This window comes from Vulpes vulpes, chromosome 14 (genome assembly GCF_048418805.1).
Source record: "Vulpes vulpes isolate BD-2025 chromosome 14, VulVul3, whole genome shotgun sequence".
NCBI classification, from domain to species: Eukaryota; Metazoa; Chordata; class Mammalia; order Carnivora; family Canidae; genus Vulpes; species Vulpes vulpes.
This window is the reverse complement of record NC_132793.1, coordinates 11,232,639-11,251,941: the sequence shown is the minus strand read 5'-3', so window position 1 is coordinate 11,251,941 and position 19,303 is coordinate 11,232,639. Positions and strand designations below refer to the sequence as shown.

At 43.9% G+C, this 19,303-nt stretch overlaps 1 protein-coding gene across 1 annotated transcript; it reads left to right on the top strand.

Moving 5' to 3' along the window:
• Window positions 1-1,168: 1,168 nt before the first annotated feature.
• Window positions 1,169-18,207, top strand: RNF114 (ring finger protein 114). Its single transcript, XM_026014658.2, has 6 exons — window positions 1,169-1,440; window positions 5,990-6,140; window positions 8,395-8,501; window positions 8,859-8,973; window positions 14,788-14,895; window positions 16,342-18,207. Exons 1-6 carry the CDS (start codon window positions 1,301-1,303, stop codon window positions 16,405-16,407), a joined length of 687 nt encoding a protein of 228 aa, XP_025870443.1. The 5' UTR covers window positions 1,169-1,300; the 3' UTR covers window positions 16,408-18,207.
• Window positions 18,208-19,303: the final 1,096 nt, after the last annotated feature.

Genomic DNA, 19,303 nt, shown 5'->3' with positions numbered 1-19,303 from the left:
CAATTTGGTGCAGTAGAAAGTGGATAAAGTTGGCAATCAAAAGATCTGGGCTCCAGGTCAGCCCAGTTCTTGTGAGGTTGAGGTTTAGACTATCTCCGGTGGCCTCAGCTTCCCCATCTCTACAGAGCGGGAGTTGGGCCCCATGGCCACGGGGTGGGTGAACACAGCACCGAAGCTTGGTGACTCACTCACTGAGGGAGACCAGCCTCCCACTTCTGCTTTCACTAGGCCGGCTCATTTATGGCCATAGCGTGTCTTCAACACCTCTAGTAATGGCTAATCTCCCTTTTCAGTGTCAACGGTATCCGGCATGCGTTAATAAGGCTGTGTTGTTTCTACTTTGTGTTTACAATGCTCTTAGAAATAAGTGATTATTTTCTTATCATAGTTCAGGAGTGATGACAGATCTCTCTTTAAAATTTCCTTTAGGGGCAGCCCTAAAGGGGCAGCGGTTTAGCGCCACCTGCAGCCCGGGGTGTGATCCTGGAGACCCAGGATCAGGTCCCACGTCGGGCTCCCTGCATGGAGCCTGCTTCTCTCTCTGCCTGGGTCTCTGCCTCTCTTTCGCTCTCTCTGAATAAATAAATAAATAAATAAATAAATAAATAAATAAATAAATAAATAAATAAATAAATCTTAAAAATAAAATAAAATAAAATTTCCCTTGAAAAAAAATTTTTAAATGAAATTTGTTTGCCTAAATTTATTGTTTTTTTATTTTTATGTATGATAGTCACACACAGAGAGAGAGAGGCAGAGGGAGAAGCAGGCTCCATGCACCAGGAGCCCGACGTGGGATTTGATCCCAGGTCTCCAGGATCAAGCCCTGGGCCAAAGGCAGGCGCCAAACCGCTGCGCCACCCAGGGATCCCCTGTTTGCCTAAATTTAAAGAAAAGGCAACTCGATTTGGGGTGAAATATCAAGTAATAGTAATGATTTAAATTGAGGAAGCAGCAGTTGGAACACAAAGCCTGTTCCAATTCTGCAGGTGTCTGGATCTGACTTCCACATTTTCCAGATTTCCCGCGGCCTCGCCCCCTCCCTCTCTCCCTCCCTCCCGCCCGTCGGGGGTGGCGAGGGGGCGGGGCAGGGGCGTGGCCCGCCCACAAGCCCCTCCCCAGCCGCGCGTCCTTTCGATAAGCCCCGCCCCGAGCGTCCCTCGCCGCGCAAGGTCCCGCCTTAGCCCCGCCCCGGCGGGCGCAAGCCCCGCCCCGAGCGCGCGCTAGCCCGCGGCCTCGGCCCCACCCCCTCGGGCTCCTCCTTCTCGGCCGCCGTTGCGCCGCTCGGCGCGGCAGCAAGATGGCGGCGCAACAGCAGGAGCGTGAGGGTTGTGCGCAACGGGCTGGGCCCGCAGCGGAGTCCGACCCGCTGGGCCGCTTCACGTGTCCCGTGTGCTTAGAAGTGTACGAGAAGCCCGTGCAAGTGCCCTGCGGTCACGTGTAAGCGGCGAGCCAGGGCCTGGTCGGAGGTGGGGGGTGAGGTGGGGGGGATCTGAATGGGGAGGGGCGCGGCCCGGGCGGGGAGGGTCTCGGAGCGGAAGCGCGAGGACCGGGCCAGAGGGGCCTCTTCCTGGGGCCCAACGGGGCTCCTGAAGGCGCGTGGAAGTCGGCGGGGCGCTTCTCGGCCCTGCTCGCTTCCAAGTATCGCGTCGTCTGGTGAGCGCCTCCTGTGAGGGGGCCTGTGAGACTCCTCACCCGCGATAGTGGAAGTCGCACCCTGTTGGGGATCAGGTGGGGCGCCTGGCTCGCTCCTTCAGGTGGAGCATGTGACTCGATTCTGGAGGTCGTCATTTCGGGCCCCGCTTTGGGCGTGGAGTTCACTCGAAAAATATAAAATCGGCCCTCGGAGAGCCACCGTTGCCCTTGAAAGCCTGAGCGTTGCTCCCGAAGTACATGGTACGTATATGGCGTCAGGTGTCCAGTTCCGCCAAGTAATTCGAATGTGCACTGAAGTTGGAAAAACGCCGAAAACTAGACTAAAAAAGAACAAAAGGGAAGTCTTGATGGTAGAATCTCACCAGGCTGCCGTCAACGGAAAGGGGTTGGGAGTCACAGATAGCGATTGTTAGCATTCCTGCTTGTGTCCGAGGTTTGCTGCGTTTTGTTTGAAATTAAGCCTCCCTGGCCCGCTTGCCGCTAATACGCTGGTCACGACGGCTGAAGGGGATATGTGGGAAAATTGCTAATACAGACCCTCGGTTGGGGTAGGTGCTCGAGGTTGTTGGGATTTTTTTTTTTAAAGCTTTTATTTATTCACGAGAGACACAGGCAGAGGGAGAAGCAGGCTCCATCCATGCAGGGAGCCCGACGTGGGACTCGATCCCGGGTCATGCCCTGGGCCGAAGGCGGGCGCTCAACCGCTGCGCCACTCAGGCGCCCCCTTGGGATTTGAATCTAAGCCTTGCTCCCATCAGACGCGCCAACACCTCAGTTGAGAGGACTGTAGAAAATGTGGTCACTTCTTGCCATTGGGGGGTTGGCATTTCCTCACTGGTGGTCTACAGTGCTTATTATCCTCAGCATCACCTTGGCATTGGTTTTAGGACACCTTTACTGGAGAGTAGACAGATAGGCACCTGTTGGGCCTCACAGGTATTCTTTCTCCTACAGCAGTACTACAGGGAAAGAGGGTTGGCAGCCATATGGCAGGTGAGGGAACTGAGGCTCACATAGGTCAGCCTCACTATTGTCTAACTCTTCCCACATGAACTGCAGGTGTCTTCTCCTTGCCAGCCCAGAGAATAATTTGGCACCTGGCAAGGGCTCCCCAGCCACAGAGTGCTTTTTGCTTCTTCAAGTACTCTTAAGCTTTTTCTAGTTTTGGGCTGTTCCCACTTGGAGTTCAGGTAGCCTGGAACTCTTCCTGCTCACCTGCATCTCCCCTGCCAGCTACCCCAAATCCTTTCCAGACTTCAAGTCCCAGTTTAACTTACCTCCCTTATCACCATCCCTACTCGAATTACTTCCCTGCTTCACTCCTGGGGTTTCCTTCTTCTTTGCATAAAGCCAGACTTAGGGATCATGAGGGGCAGTGATCCTATCTGTGTTGCCCCTCTCTGTATCCCCATTGCCCAGCAGTGTCTGAGCATCCATCTTCCAATCTTATATTCAACTGACTAAAGTATTTGTGTGCTTACCATGTGCCAGTGTCTTGGCACAGTAAGAAACAAGATGATTCTGCCCTCAAAGTGTACAAGCCAGTGAAGTGATAATTAGACTAACAAATGTTCAGACTATTGGGGAAATTCAGTGTGAAATGGAGGGTCATAGGGATCAAATTGGTTTGTGGGGGAGAGATCAGGTAATGGATGAATGAACTAAGAAATTGGTGGTGGAAACAAATTTCATGAGCATTAAAGTGAAGGCTAGACAGCGTTTTTATTGAGTCCTTTTTTCTTGGGATCAGCCCCTCACTGCTTTTACCTGATTTTGTGTTAATTCACTGGATTTCATTCACAATAGTTATAAGAGGCTTGACTCAGCACAGTTTACCAACTGAAGAGCAGCAAAAGTTGAAGTTTCCTTGAGCCACGTGAACCTTCCCTAGGTCAGAGGTCAAGGGGCAGTACTCGGTTTCAAAACTTGGTTCCTTTCTGCACTCACCACACTAGTTTCACGTGTTCATCAATTCTGATGCTGATTGAAGACAGAAGAATACACCTCTGTGAAGGGAGCACAAATCTCCCTTAGCTCCAGCCAAGTGCTTTTTGCTCAGGCTAGTTAGTGGCAGATTTTTGCTAACTTTTATGCTTAGAAACCAGTATCGTAACTTTGGCTGGCTGGGGCGTTGAGTTTTTATAAAACTTTATTTTAAGCCCTGAATGACTGTGTCCCTCCAGTTTAGCAGAATATAGCTGGAGAGGGGTAGGTGTTGGGAGCCCAAGAGAAGGAACTCTTTACACAGCACTGTAGCAGAAAGGATGGAGCACCTAAAAGGCTTAATTGTATTAAGGCCTATGAAATAGGAAAGGGAAACTGAAAGCCAGCCCAAGATACAGGCACTTTTTAAAACCAGGCTTGCATGTTGGGGATGACTGGAGCACAAAGTGGCTTGTGAACATTTGGTCAATGAATTGTCCTGGTGTGTGCTTGAAGCTGCTTTTTTCTACCAGCTGGGATTGGTTTCTCTGGACCCTCTGCTCTCTTGGGTTCTTGTGATCTGCCTTTGAGAATAGTTAAGTCAAATGATGGCCACAAGCCTGTCTTACCTGCCCAGCCTAATCACTTAACATCTTCCAGTGGTCTTCATATCATGGTCCCAAAGGCCTCCTTTTTGCTTTTTGGAAATCCCTTTGTACTTGGTATATCCTCTCTTTGTGGAACTCTTTGTGTCCAAGTTTGTGTGACTGTCTCCTCGGAGTTTTAGGTCTTAGCTCAAATATTGCCTCCTTAAAGAAGCTCAGTATGATCCACCTTGGCTCATCTCTTTGCCTTGTTTTATTTCCTTCCTATACTTTTTTTTAATATTTTATCTTATTTTATTTATTCATGACAGAGAGAGGGGGGCGGAGACACATGGAGAGGGAGAAGCAGGCTCCACGCAGGGAGCCCGACGTGGGACTTGATCCCTGGTCTCCAGGATCACACCCCAGGCTGAAGGCGGCGCCAAACCACTGGGCCATCAGGGCTGCCCTATTTCCTTCCGATACTTAATCACTATCAGAAACTAACTTTTATTTTTCATCCACTTTGGAATATAAGCATTAAGAAGACAGCAATTTTATTTCTTTCTCCACTTTGCTCTCAGTGGTGAATCATTAGGGCCCCTCAATTTCTCCCAGCCTGTTTTATTTTGTGTGGCAGTGTTAACATATAGCTTTATCACAAAGAGGAAGAAAATACTTAGATATGGTAAAAATTTGTCAGATGGCATAGGTTACCTTTGATTATACATCCTGAGTTCTTCCTGGCAAGTTTTGTTATCTTGCCTTAAATCCCAGGTCAGGTATGTAGCCAGGCTGTTTCCATCCCTTTATTGTCCTTTCTTTCTGTATACCTTATCTCAGCATCACTCCCTGCATAGGTTTCAGGATAGAAACTTGGCCTTTTTTGACTTTCCTTCTCCAAATTTAGTAAGTTCCCAAGTACTACTGACTCCATTCTGAATCATTTCCTGCGTTAATTCTCTGTTGCCTCAGGCTCTTAGAATTCCTTGCCTTAAAAAAAAAAAAAAAAAAAAAGAATTCCTTGCCTTAGCCAATCTGTTTGGTTTCTACTTCAAGGCTCCTGTCTTTCCTCACCTAAAAATATTTTTTGAAAACCATCAACTCTCTTGTCCATGGTAACCTCAGCTATTTTTCTAAAACTTGGATTTGGCCTTGTTGATATCTTTAAACATCTGGGTTCCTACCATTCATGAAAAAAGATGTTAGACTTTTATTTCCTTAGGTGCGTCATGAATTTTTAAGTCTAAGTGCCTGGAATGCTTTTACCTTCCTCTGCCAGCTGAGCTCTTTAAGGCTGTTTTGTGAATGCTGCTTCTGAAGTCCTACCAGCACTGTCCTTCTTGGGTCACAACTAGGTGGTCTTATCTCTGTCTTCTCATAGTGTTTTACATTCACCTCTGATGATATAGCACCTACTATTTGTGGTGCATTTCATATATGTTTAACGCTGCTAAACATATTCCATTCCAGTAATCCCAGAGGTGGCTACTACTGTCTCCATTTCACAGAGGAGAAACTGAGGTTCAGGAAACCCCGCCAAGATCCCTCAGTGGCAGGTGCTAAGGTTTGAAGACTGTGGCCACAAAACCTTTTCACTATGTATCATGATAGTTTGTGTTTGTTTCTGTTGTTGGACCTGTGTGTTCTTTGCAGGACACTCCCCCATCCCCTTCCTGGCACGGGAAGACTCAGTATTTGAATCTGGAACAGGGAGCAGTATGTTTATAATCCATTATTCATTGATGTCTTTTTAAAAGTTTATCCATTTTTGTTGTCTTGTCTCCACAATGCATGACGCAGGTTCTCTGTATGTCTTGTTCTAGCTTTTGCTCTGCATGCCTGCAGGAATGTCTGAAGCCGAAGAAGCCTGTCTGTGGGGTGTGTCGCAGCGCTCTGGCACCTGGCGTCCGAGCCGCGGAGCTCGAGCGGCAGATTGAGAGCACAGAGACTTCTTGCCATGGCTGCCGTAAAAATGTATGTGGAAGTAAAATGGAAGAGTCAGTGTCTTTCTGTAATGAGAGGGGGTAAAACGCAGAGCTGTTGCCACGTTGTTCCTGAAGTTAGAGCATGACTAGGTGACTTACAGCACGTGTGCATGCTAGTTATCTGTGGCAATGGCTGTGCCGGTTCATCTTAGTGACCTTATTGGTTTTGCTTTGTTCTTTTAACAGTTGGTTTAGTGTATTATATATTGTAGCTTTGAAAACCATAGAAGTCCATTATCCTAGTTTTTTCCCTATAAAAGAGCCACTTTTCCAAAGCAGTATGTGTAATTTCCATTAGAATGTAATGACAGAATGCTATTTCTTAATTTTTTTAAGTGTAAAATAAGATAAACATCTAGAAGTTACCTGCTGCAAAAACAAAAACAAAAAAAACAAAAAAAAAAAGGAAGTCACTTGCTGCAGTGAGCTAGAGGGGAAATTTTACAATCTTTATCATTATAGATATAAAAATATTTGAATTTTTTAGTACTTGACAGGGAGGAATCATGACATAAAGATTAGTATGAAATTACGTGATTGTAAAAACAATACCTAACATTCGAAATGCACCCGTGCTTTTTTGTATAATCATGCTAGAATCAAGTGTATTTCAACATCTATTATAATTATAGAGGAGAAAAACTACAATCTCGTTTTCCAAGCTATACACACACACAGTCTTACAGGTTTCAAAATTATGATTCTGTTCATTTCAGACCGTAAAGCATATGAAATACTGTAGGCTTGTTTCCCACTCCAGAGATTACCTCTTTAAAAGTGATTGGGAAAAAAAAAAAAGAAAAAGAAAAAAAGTGATTGGGAAAAAAAAAAAAAGTGATTGGGTTTAGAAGGCTGCAAAATATTTTCTGCCCTTTGACAAACACAGATGTAGGAATTTTACAAAATAGGAGCATACTCTAGTTCTAGAGCTTTTTCTCACTTTTGAAAAATTTTTTTCACTTAATGACTTACTAGACAACCTGTCCGTTTCATTACTAACATATTAGTATGGATGGCCATAGAATGGATATACTTTACCTTCTTTTCTTTCAGAGTGATTTAGCACTAGGGCTACAGAGTGACTATCATTCTGAATAGGGCTGTTTCCTATCCCTTTTAATTGGGAGCTCTTTGGTTGGCAGCTTGAAGTCAAGTTCTTTAGCTGGAGGTAAGACAGAAGGGAGCATTATGGTAAGCTGGAGCTCAAATAATGAAGCTTTCTTTTTTTTTCTTGTGGTTTCCTTTCATTTTGAAACTCAGGATATTGAAATGAAATTACCCGTTACTTTATCCTTGTACTACATGCATGATGGGTTTTTTTTGTTTTATTCTGTATACTTTTGATTTTTCTCCATTTTTAAAGATTAGTTATTATATTGTATTATATTTCCAGGTGTACTACTATACCTCCAAAAATGTCTTATCTTCTCTTTATCTCTCCTCTTTCTTCATTCCTTATACTTTTCCTTTGCTTTTAGAACACCTGCGATGAAGCACTCTCCTCTAGGTTTTCTTTCTCTTTCCATCTTGCAAGGACTAGATTTTATAGGGGAAATGGAATTTAGATTTCAGTTTTTTTTTTTAAGATCATTTATCACAATGTGGCATTCTGTAATTTTAATTAGAATTACTGGTGTTTATCTCTTTTATTTAAATGATTACTTTTTTTTTTTTTTCCTGCTGCACATAATGAAATGTGTTCTTGGCTTACTATGAGGAGCAAGTTTATTTATTTTTAAAAAATTTTTAAAAGATTTTATTTATTCACTCATGAGAGAAAGAGAGATGCAGAGACACAGGCAGAGGGAGAAGCAGGCTCCATGCAGGGAGCCCAGCCTGGGACTCGGTCCCGGGTCTCCAGGATCACACCCTGGGCTGAAGGCGGTGCTAAACCACTGAGCCACCTGGACTGCCTAGAGGAGCAAGTTAGAATGCTATGTGGAAAACTTTTAAACCTTCACTGCATTTGGAGTATGTGAGCAGAGAGCATACCTTGAATAAAAGCAAACCTCTAGGAGAGTTATTTTAGAGTGGAAGCAGATGTCCTGGGTTGGTTAAATAAGATTATCAGCCTTGGTATTAACAAAAAGCCTGCAACAAACTTGCTTTCAGCCCTGTCAGCATAGCCAGGAGTCTGGTGAGATTGTTTGCCAGAGTGGTTCAGGTCTGGTTTTCATTTTGACCTTGCTTTGGGACTGTGTTGGTACTGACTAACTTGTGGGCTCTGATTCTTCCTATCTAAGTTCTTCCTATCCAAGATTCGGGCCCATGTGGCTACCTGTTCCAAATACCAGAATTACATCATGGAAGGTGTGAAGGCCACCACCAAGGATGCCTCCCTTCAGCCAAGGTAAATGACTCAAACACTCCTTTAGGTGGAGGTCATCTTTGCTATGAAGACAGTGGACACTTTGCATGTTGAAGGGTTTAGTTGTAGGAGTTTGGGGAAGTAGAGGTATAATTGTTATTCTGGCTACAGCTCATGTCAGTTTTTGTGTTAGGGGTGGGGAGGGGGGTTGTGGGGAGGACTCTGATGCTCACTTCAAGTATTAGCTCTATTACTTTCAACATTTGATCTCATTCTGAAGTGATTGTCAGAATCCCTGTCATAACACATTGCACTTTGCTCCTTTTTTGGGGGAGTACAGTAGTCGAAGTGTAGAAAAGTACTCAGGTTTCTTCTGTTTTCCTGCCTTTCATCTTCCAGGAATGTCCCCAATCGCTACACCTTTCCTTGCCCTTACTGTCCTGAGAAAAACTTTGATCAGGAAGGACTAGTGGAGCACTGCAAGTTATGCCACAGCACGGACACCAAATCTGTGGTAAGATGACCTGGACTTTGTAATTTTTCTTTTATATACACTGATCTCCTGTGTATCCTTCACCTGGATTCACAGATGATAACATTTTACCATATTTGTTTCATGATACTCTATATGTACATATTTTTTGCTCATCATTCAGTGATAAGTTGCAGATACTATGACTTTTTGCTCCTGTATACTTCAGCATGTATCTATCTCCTAAGAGCAAGAACATTTTCTTAAAAAATCATATTTTTAAAAAAATCTTAGTTTTTGTGTTTGTCACACTCAGGAAGTGTAACATTGACAGAATCTAATATTTAATACAGAATACATGTTTAAATTTTAACAATTTTAGGGGGTGCCTGGCTGGCTTAGTCAGTATAGAATGTGACTCCTAATCTTGGAGTTGTGAGTTTGAGCCCTGCACTGGTCATAGAGATTACTTAAAAAAAAAAAAAAAAAAAAAAAAGTAGGGGGTGTGGAATACCTTGAAATTTTAATATTGGAATATCCTTCATTGCAATATCTTCCCCTAAATCCTGTATCTTTGTGTTATATGTAGTTGTCGTGTCTCTGTTCCTTGGCCTTTCTTTTTTTTTTCCTTTTTTCCTTTTTTTTTTTTTTAATTTATGATAGAGAGAGAGAGAGAGAGGGAGAGGTAGAGACACAGGCAGAGGGAGAAGCAGGCTCCATGCACTGGGAACCCGACGTGGGATTCGATCCTGGGTCTCCAGGATCGCGCCCTGGGCCAAAGGCAGGCTCCAAACCGCTGTGCCACCCAGGGATCCCTCCCTCGGCCTTTCTTCGCCATTCATTACTTTAACATTTATAAAGAGGACAGGCCAGTTGTTTTGTCAGATGTCCTTCAATTTGGGTGTGTCTGATTCTTCATCATTAGAGGTGGAGAAGTTCCATGAGCAATGTGTGCTCCGGGTGCCACGTCAGGGGTCATGGGATGTCTGTTGGCCCTGTCATTGGTTATGTTAACTTGGATCCCTTGGTGTCCACAAAGTTTGTCCTCTGCAAAGCTACCATTTCCCTAGTTTATCTGTAGTTGTGGGGAAAGAGAATGTATGAAATGATTAAGAAAGTGCTTATCAGTCTTCTCAGTTTAAGTATCAAGACTGGCATGTGGTTTTGTTTTAATGTGGTCTATGTCTGCAGTATTACCCTTTCCTCTTTTTTTTTTTTTTTTTCCCAAGTAAGCCCTATGTTCATTGTAGAGCTTAAACTCAACAACCCCAAGATCAAGAGTCACACACATCACTGACTAAGCCAGCCAGGGGCCCCCTTCCCTCTTAATGTCATTGACAGGCTAGATCTTGATACAACCTCCTCCATAGTTTTCAGTTTTTCCATTTATTTTAGGCTGCTCTCTTGACTGTATACCTAGATTTATAGGCAAACGTCAGCTCCCTTGCCTTAAAAGGTGGTGCATAGACTTTAGTATTTGCATGAGCTTTTGTTAATTGGATTAGGTCTGGTGGCATTCTTTATTTTTCTTTTGCTGCAAATTTTAAGATACAGGTGGCCTGTTTGAGAATACCCTAGATCTTCTCTTGACTTTATTGAACTCCTTACCAAGCCCACATTCCGGTTAATACAGCCACTTTTTACACTGAGCTCCCTGAGCTCTTACTGTTGTGCTGTGACAGATTTGACAGATAAATTCCCTCTGGTTTGCTTTTCCCAACTCCTCTCACTGGGGAACTTGGCCAGCTTAGCTCATTGTGGGTCATTTTCAGCCAGGCCCTATTGCTGCTAGGCACACACACTCTCTGATGGCTGTTCTGAGCACTGTTTGCATTAAATTCATGGCATGAACTGTTCTCATCCTTTCCACAGGTAACACTGAATCCTGCTTTTAACTTACTTCAGAATATCAGGTGTGAATTCCTTTCTTTCTTCCTCCTTCTGTCTCCATTGCTCTCTGATCTACCTCTGAGGTTACAGACTGGCAGTCTGTGGGATACATCTGACCTGTACACATTTTAACTTCCTTTTTAATCTTTAAAAATCCGAAGATTTCTCAGTCTTGATGCTCTACATTTGAGAAACTGGGAGTTCAGGCAAGAGCCAGCTGGCCTAGAGTAGTTGCTACCCACCTAGATGGGATGGGTTTATATTCATCCTCCTTTGCTCATGTGTCTTACTAATCTGGTCACTGTGAGCACTTGAATTTGCATCCCTTCTTCCTTGTCCTTATCATTCCATTTTGTATTCAGGAGAAGGATGCTTTCCAAGTCTGACTCTTAAGTGTGTCCTCAGACCCATAGAGAGGACTGAATGTAGGGCCTAGCACAAAGTAAGACTTCCCTGGTCCTGTGGCTTGCCCCATCCTGTGTCTTCACTCCTCTCACCTCAGCTTTGCCCTCTACCGATGCCTTGCCCTTGTTTTCCTTAGATACGCCCATCTTCCCTGGCTCCTTAGTGGGAGGAATATTCAATCTGTGCTCTCTAGTGTTTAGTTGATCTTTTCCCTCAAGCTTGTCATTTTCCAGCTGCTGCTGCTGTCTCTTCAAACCCTTTATTCCCTCCAGATTCAGCTTCCACCCCTGATGACATCATGTTCTCCATGGTCCCAGCTGGCTTCTTGAGTCCTTGCTTTCTGAACCATTGCAATTTTTTTTTTTTTAAGATTTTATTTATTTATTCATGAGAGACACAGAGGGAGAAAGAGGCAGAGACATAGAGGGAGAAGCAGGCTCCATGCAGGGAGCCTGATAGCGGGACTCGATCCCAGGTACTCCGGGATCACGCCCTGAGCCTAAGGCAGGCGCCCAACCACTGAGCCACCCAAGCGTCCCTGCAATTTTCTTTCTTTTTTTTTTTTATAAGAATTTTTTTTTTTTTTTTTTTATTCAGAGAGAGAGAGAGGCAGAGACACAGGCGGAGGGAGAAGCGGGCTCCATGCAGGGAGCCCGACGTGGGACTCAATCCTGGGTCTCCAGGATCAGACCCTGGGCTGCAGGCGGCACTAAAGCACTGCGCCACCAGGGGTGCCCCCTGCAATTTTCTTAAACATTTTATTTATTAATTAGCGAGCAAGCACTAGCAGGGGGAGGGGCAGAGGCAGAGGGAGAAGCAAGACTCCTTGCTGATCAGGGAGCCAATGTAGGGCTGGATCCAGGACCCTGGGATCATGACTCAAGCCAAAGGCAGATGCTTTTGACTGAGCCACCCAGGCGCCCCACTTCTGTACAATTTTTTAAATATATCTTCTTCATATGTAGTCAGTTCATGGTATAAAAAGTGTCTCTCTGGCCTGCCAGCCTTTCCTGAGATCACTCAGAAAGAATTGATTATTCTCACTCAGAAGTAGCCTCACCGTTTGATACTAATCTTCATCTAACATTTATATCTTTGTTACAGAGATGACTTTTGAAATTTCTGTAGGCAGATGCTAACCTGAAGTGGTCATTGAACCTGTTATTTTTCTGTGGTTCCAGAAACTTCATAGTACACGTTCTTTGGCTTCAGTAGGCAAGATAAGAGTTACATTCCGTAAAAAACAGAAACAAAAACAAAAAATACCCATAGCCAAGGTTTTAGCCATTTCTTCAAGATGTTTTAGTTGTGGTTCTTAATGACTGATTACTCAGAGGCAACTAGGTGGCTCAGCAGTTGAGCATCTGCCTTTGGCTCAGGGTGTGATCCCGGGGTCCAGGGATTAAGTCCCACATCAGGCTCCCTGTGAGGAGCCTGCTTCTCCCTCTGCCTGTGTCTCTGTGTCTCATAATAAATAATTTAAAAATAAAATATAAATTAAATATAAAAAATTAAATTAAATATAAAAATAAATATAAAAAAAATTAAAAATCTTTAACAACAAAAACAAAAACTGATTACTCATTGAAAGAGCAAGTGCAGAAAGGTACAAACTCCACCCACCTGCCCTCACTATGCATTTTCCATTTTAAATTTCGCCAGATAAGCTTAACTATGTTAGTAATTATGAAAACGGTAATGGATGTTAATGAAGTAAAACGATAGAGACTGAAATTCATTTTCTACCACCATCCTGCCCTGCACTTCTTAGACGGGAGTGAAGGAAGAAATTTTTGTGCCATTCAAGTTAAGTGGATTGGCCACATTATAGAGTTAGTTAGCAGCAGAGCTGGTACTGGAACCAGTGTCCTGGCTCCTAAACCAATTTTCTCTCCAAAACATCAGAAATGGTTCTCTTTTATGCTCATTGGCATGTCAGTACTCAGCTGTGTGTGGAAAAATGGAAACTCATGTAATTCAAAGACATCTGTAGTTTCCAGATGTTCTTGGGAGATTCCTGTATTTTCCCCTTTTTATGCAAATAACAGCACATTCTACACACTGAATCAGTGCTTTTAACATCTACCCCCACATCTGTACATGTAGATCTGCTTTTTTAATGAGCGTCACAGTTTTCTGTTACCTGTCTGTGCTGCAGTTTAATTGGTCCCTTATTAATGAACAGTGAAGTCAGTTTTAGACTGTATCAGGAAATTTGAGTGAGGACTGGGTATTAAATGCTTCTAAAGAATTATTGTTGACAGGTGGGATTATGGTATGGGATACGTAAAGGAAAGTTCCTGTGTTGAGGACTAGTGAAACAGTTACAGGTGAGATAGTGTGTCTTACTTTAAAATGTCTGATTTTTTTTCCGGAAATAAGTATGCCAAACTAAAATCTAGGTGTTGGGGATGAAGGATGGATCATCAACGTACTATCTACTTTTCTTTAGGTTTGAAATTAATTTGCATGGTAAGTTTTAAAATGCAGCCATGAATTTTTAACACATCTTTGTTTGTGTTTATTTAATAAAATACAGTCTTAGATGTGTGTTAATTTGGTTAAAGGCTAAGTGCATTCATAAATTTGATAGTGCTAGAGTATTCTGCGGTTTCTGGTATTGCAACCCATTTTCTCTTTTCTTTCCTCTTTTGGCTTCCTGAAATTCCTCTGGTTGTTCTGTGTCTGTTGAAGCCTCTCTTTCATCAGCTGTTGGCCCTCTGTTCTGTTCCCTTTCCATCTATATATTCCTTACCTGTTAATGTTTTAGCCCTTCCCATTGGAAGCCACTTCTCTGTCTCTGGACCTGACTCACATTCCAGCACCAGCCCAGCTCCTTCCACCAAGGAGTCTTACACCATTTCAGATTGACCTCTTGCCACTCACTTTTGTCATCCTATCTTACTTGTAAATGGGTGGGGTTCTATCTCCAAGCCACCACTTAGGCCTGCTGCTTCCCCTGGCCCAGCTCTTCTGTCCACCTCTGAATTTTGCATTCTAGCCAGACTGATCGCCTGGCTGTTGGCCTCTATTGCTGCCGCCTGGCCTCTCTGTGCAACTGCCTGCCTGCTAAAGCACCCTTTCATGTTATTTTTGTCATTCCAAATACCTCCCAATCGTCAGAGCCCAGATCAACTTATGTGAGGGCTTTTCAGCCTTAGCCCTCTCATCTGAGCATTGACTTTGTAAAAGTAGCACAGGAGGCTGTGTTTTACTTCTTCAGGATATGGTTCATTTGTCATTTCCTTGATTTTCTTTGTGTTTTTGGATTATTTTGTGTGCTGGGTTTAGGCCCTTATTGGGCTGACACACGTCCTGGTCACAGTAGGGTATCAGAAAAGGGTGGTATCATAGCCAAAGCTTTTTTGCATTCTCAGTGTCATTGACCCGAGTAGGAGGCTGACACTATTTTCTAGGATACTAATGTGCATTTGAAGGAATGGCCAGGCCACGGGTGTGTTAGGAAGACTGCCCTGGAAGAAAGGAGGCCAGATACAGGCCACAGAGGGCTAATGTCAGCTCAAATGTCAGGTGTCTAAGACTATGCTTCTTTGTTGAAAGGTTTGCCCAATATGTGCCTCGATGCCCTGGGGAGACCCCAACTACCGCAGCGCCAACTTCATAGAGCACATCCAGCGCCGGCACCAATTTTCTTATGATACTTTTGTGGTGAGTCTGGAGCCTGGGCCCTGATCCTTCCCCTGGGGGTACAGCACAAGGACCTCCCTTCTCTTGCCTAGAGAACTATGGGTCTCATTGTTGAGTTTGTCACTGATATGATGGGCTCCCAGGAACAGCAGCTGTGTGGTCTATACTCGGGAGCCCAGTGAGTGGCCAGAGCCTTTGTTGTGTGGTATTTACGAAAGCAAACTGGCCAGTCATTTGCAATGAAACATAGTGAAAGCTTGCTCCCTGGGTTTTTTCCCAAAAATTCTTCCCACTTTCTTTTGGTATGTGTAGTTTTTACCTATTATAGAACCTGGCTTAGGATCCTGAAGCTCAGATGCCCATCGGGACCTGGCAAGTAATGGCAGCGGTCATGAGGATTTGAAAGCTAGGCAGTATCCGACACGTGCTATGTTGCCATCAGCTCCAGCTGATCGTTACTATATGGAGATACAGGCATAGATACAGGCATAGTAGTGCCAGTCTCCTCCACCTAGCTCAACCCCAAGAAACTGGAAAGGTAGAATTTCATAGGAAGTATCACATTTCTTAAAGTACTTCAAGTCCAACAAGACACCTCCACTCACCAGAAGTGTTCATCTGGTTTGTAGCCTCTCCCTAGAGCTGACCGTTTTTTTTTTTTTTTTAAGACTTTTATTTATTTATTCATGAGAGACACAGAGAGAGAGGCAGAGACACAGACAGAAGGAGAAGCAGGCTCCATACAGGGAGCCCGATGTGGGACTCGATCCCGGGACTCCAGGATCACGCTCTGGGCCGAAGGCAGACACCAAACCATTGAGCCACCCAGGGATCCCCAGAGCTGAGCGGTTTTGAAGGGACCACTGTTGTCTTGGCATAGTAGTAATAGATTAATTTGGCCAATTACTCAAAGTAAGCCATTTGTTTGTTTATAAATATATGTCATGAGGATTTCAGAGTAGTATTCAGTCTTAATGGCTGTATTTCAGGACCTGAGAAGGAAAGCTTGACTCTTTCCTAAGTTGTCATAAGAATATTTATTCTTAGTCTAAGAGAGAGTCTGAGATTTAGACTTCAAAATAGCTGTCCTTTTTGTTAATGCTGTGAAGAGGAATAAGATTCCCAGGTTCTACCAAGTGGATAACTTGGCCTCATTGAATTAAAAAGGCAAGTTTCACTCCAGTGTACTCCCATTCGAGCACTTGGTCTGTGCCTTGCTCCATGCAGGTGCCCTCTGCTCCTCAAGGTCTGTGCCTGAGGGAGCCATCAGTATATTCACTGTCAGGATGAGGCAGCAAGGGCACAGAGAGGTCAAGCAGTTTGCCCACAGTTACATGGCTGGCCTTGCAGACTGGAGCTGGGATCAGTCCTGGGCTGTCCTCTACAGAGCCCATCCCACTTCTCTTGCTGAATGTGAGTCTGCCGTGTACCCGGTGCTGAGGCCTAGTGTCTGTGTTTCGCCCATAGGATTACGATGTTGATGAAGAGGACATGATGAATCAGGTGTTGCAGCGCTCCATCATCGATCAGTGAACAGTCTCTGCTGTCCGTCTCATGTTCCAGACCTTCCATTGTGTGTTAGGCGTGAAACATGTGACTCATACACCTTAAATGTACAACAGACCTGGAAGTGAGCTGTGGTGTTAGGATAGGCTCACTTCTAACAGGGAAAGAGGTCTCTAAGTCAGGCCTGTCCTTTCCTTGGGGTCTTCCCTACCGTTAATTTTGTCACATGTCTGGTCTTGCTCCTCAGCTACTTCCTGGAGCTGCATCTTCCTCTCCTGGAGGAGACCCCAGCTTCTCTACCTGTCCTTGTTTCACACTTGTTCCTCTCATCTAGTGTTCATCTCTCAGGTCCTCTGAGCCAGCCAGGACCTTTTCTAGGTCATGAATAGCACAAATGAGACCAGCATCTCCTCTCCTTGTCCCTGAGGTGTGTGACCTCTGGCAGTAGCGTGTCTGATCACTGATGGAGCTCCTTCTGTGTGGTGTAAGTTCTTGTTAGTTGGTACTTAGCAGCAGCTGCCAAAAACGAGTTTACCTCCTGGGAAACATTTCAAAAGGCCTGTTGGGGTGAATGTTCTGGGTTTAGCATGATCCGATGCTGGAAGTTTTGATTAGTGATATTTTCCTGCCACTCCTGCACACCCATAGAATTAACTGGTTCAATCTTAAATGCCTGCATGGTGCCTTTTTAGGATAAGGTGTAACCATATATTTTTAGTGAGAATAAGTGTTTCTAGGTTAGGAAAGTTAAACTCCATTTATCCATAAGTGGGGAGGAGGGTCAGTCAGCTAAGAGCAGTGTGAGGGCCATAGTTTTTTGGTTTTGATTTTCAAACTAATGTGGTATTTTCAAATGACTGGGTCACGTTTACCTTTCTGTTTGGGAGCCTGCTTACGTTCTTGTCCTTTAAGCATGAGGAGTCCTCAAATGAATAAGAAGGAGGGGGTTTAGGGGCTCTGGTGGATACTGTAGTTTTTTTTTTTTTTTAATTTGGTAACTTAGATTAAACTGACTATTGCTTTTCTATCACAAATGGTTTCCTTATGAAACTGGTTTCCACATGAAAACTTGCTCTCTAAAGCAGAGGTTATAGGAAATCTAGTATCACAGCCTGCTCTTTTTGACAAGACAACACTGTTCAGAAGGCAAATACGTCTCTTGTGGGCACTTGTTGTTGGAAACTGTCTACTGGAAGCTTGCTTTGATAATAGCTCAAAAAACTTGAAGTTCACCATGTTTTGCAAATACTAATAAATACAAGGCTAAGACCTGTCAGTCTAATCTGTAGGAGCAGAACCTCTGATTGACCAAAAGGCATGTGGATTTAGGTTCATTTTTTTTGTGTGTCAGACCTCTCTATACTGACCATGGCAAGTTTTTCTGGTCAGTGGCTGAGGTTGCAAGTGGCAGAGAGCTTTGGGCCTGTGTGTACTGCTGTCGTGGGCCTCTCCCTCTGCTAGTAGGGGCTGCAGATGCCTAGTAACCAGCAAAGACGGGGCCCTTTGGGGGCAAAAGAATTTTTTCTAATGTGATGTTGCTTGGGAGGGCCCAAATGTTAAGGTCCGTGTCTTCACTGTAATTTCTGGAAAAAGTTAACTCAGACCTCCCTGAATGGAGAGGTCTAAGTTTGGAGGGAAATTTGACAAAGCCTTCATTTGAGGGAACGGGTGAGTGTGTGTCCATTTCTCTGGTGGTACCAAGAAACCGAATTCCTTGTATTAAGTGCACTTCATGTATTTCTAATAAGAAGACTTTCCAGAAAGTGAAATTTGTTATGTTCTGGCTTTTAAATGGTGAAATATAAATAAATTTCATAATTTATCTGATTTGCAAGCTGTAATGCCTGTTTTCATTAACCACTTTTTGCTAAAATCTGGGCCTGTGAGACTCCAGAAGATTGTTGCTCTTTCTAAGGAGAAGTTCTTGTCTGTCATGAGTCCCATCTGGCTTTGATCTCAGTTCTGACACTTCACCAGCTGGGCCTCACCAAGCTTGTCCTCTCTGGAAAATGAACACAAACCTCCCTTATCACAGCTGGGAGCTCCTGTGAGGTGAGAAACAACCAGGCTCCATAATGTAAGGCTTTATTTAGACACATGGTTTCAGCTCCATTCTGAAGATTGAGCAGCAGCCCTGAGATGTAGTAAAGGGTTTTGTGCATTAAGATTCGAGGTCATGGAATGCTTTAGTTCTGCACTCTGCCAGTGGCTGTGGGATATCTGGCAAATACTTTCCCTTTCTCAACCTGTTACCTACAGTAAAATGGAAATCATTTTCTGGCTTCTAATTTCTTTATAAAGGGGGAAGTATTTACTATATATTAAATAGCTACCATTTATTAATCCTTTATCGGTTTATAATTATATAGTTGATTAATGTGTGCCTAGCACAGTGCTGGCACATAAAGGGTGCTTATTAAATAGCATATATGCCTGAATATGTAAGGAGGTCATTTCATTTTTTCAATAAGGAAATTATAATTTTTTTTTTTTAAGATTTTATTTATTCATGAGAGAGAGGCAGAGACACAGGCAGAGGGAGAAGCAGGCTCCATGCAGGGAGCCTGATGTGGGACTCGATCCTGGAACTCCAGGATCACACCCTGGGCTGAAGGGAGGCGCTCAACCTCTGAGCCACCCAGGTGTCCCAAATTATAAAAGGTTTTTGACCAAATTGAACATAGGAACTTTTTTTTTTTTTTTTTTTAAGATTTTGTTTATTTATTCATTAGAGACACAGGCAGAGATACAGGCACAGGGAGAAGCAGGCTCCTCACAGGGAGCCCAGTGTGAACTCGATTCCTGAACCCAGGATCACAGCCTGAGCTGAAGGCAGACACTCAACTGCTGAGACACCCAGGCATCCTGCACATAGGAACTTTTACCATTGCAAATGAACTCAAATGTCTACTTACTATTTTTT

What these genes read in the sequence shown, in the direction of transcription:
- RNF114 (XM_026014658.2), top strand. Translation starts at nt 1,301, where the DNA reads ATGGCGGCGCAACAGCAGGAGCGTGAGGGTTGTGCGCAACGGGCTGGG. An exon ending in GCCATGGCTGCCGTAAAAAT is followed by an intron (nt 6,141 to 8,394) that starts GTATGTGGAAGT and finishes TTCCTATCTAAG; the next exon opens with TTCTTCCTATCCAAGATTCG. An exon ending in GATGCCTCCCTTCAGCCAAG is followed by an intron (nt 8,502 to 8,858) that starts GTAAATGACTCA and finishes TTCATCTTCCAG; the next exon opens with GAATGTCCCCAATCGCTACA.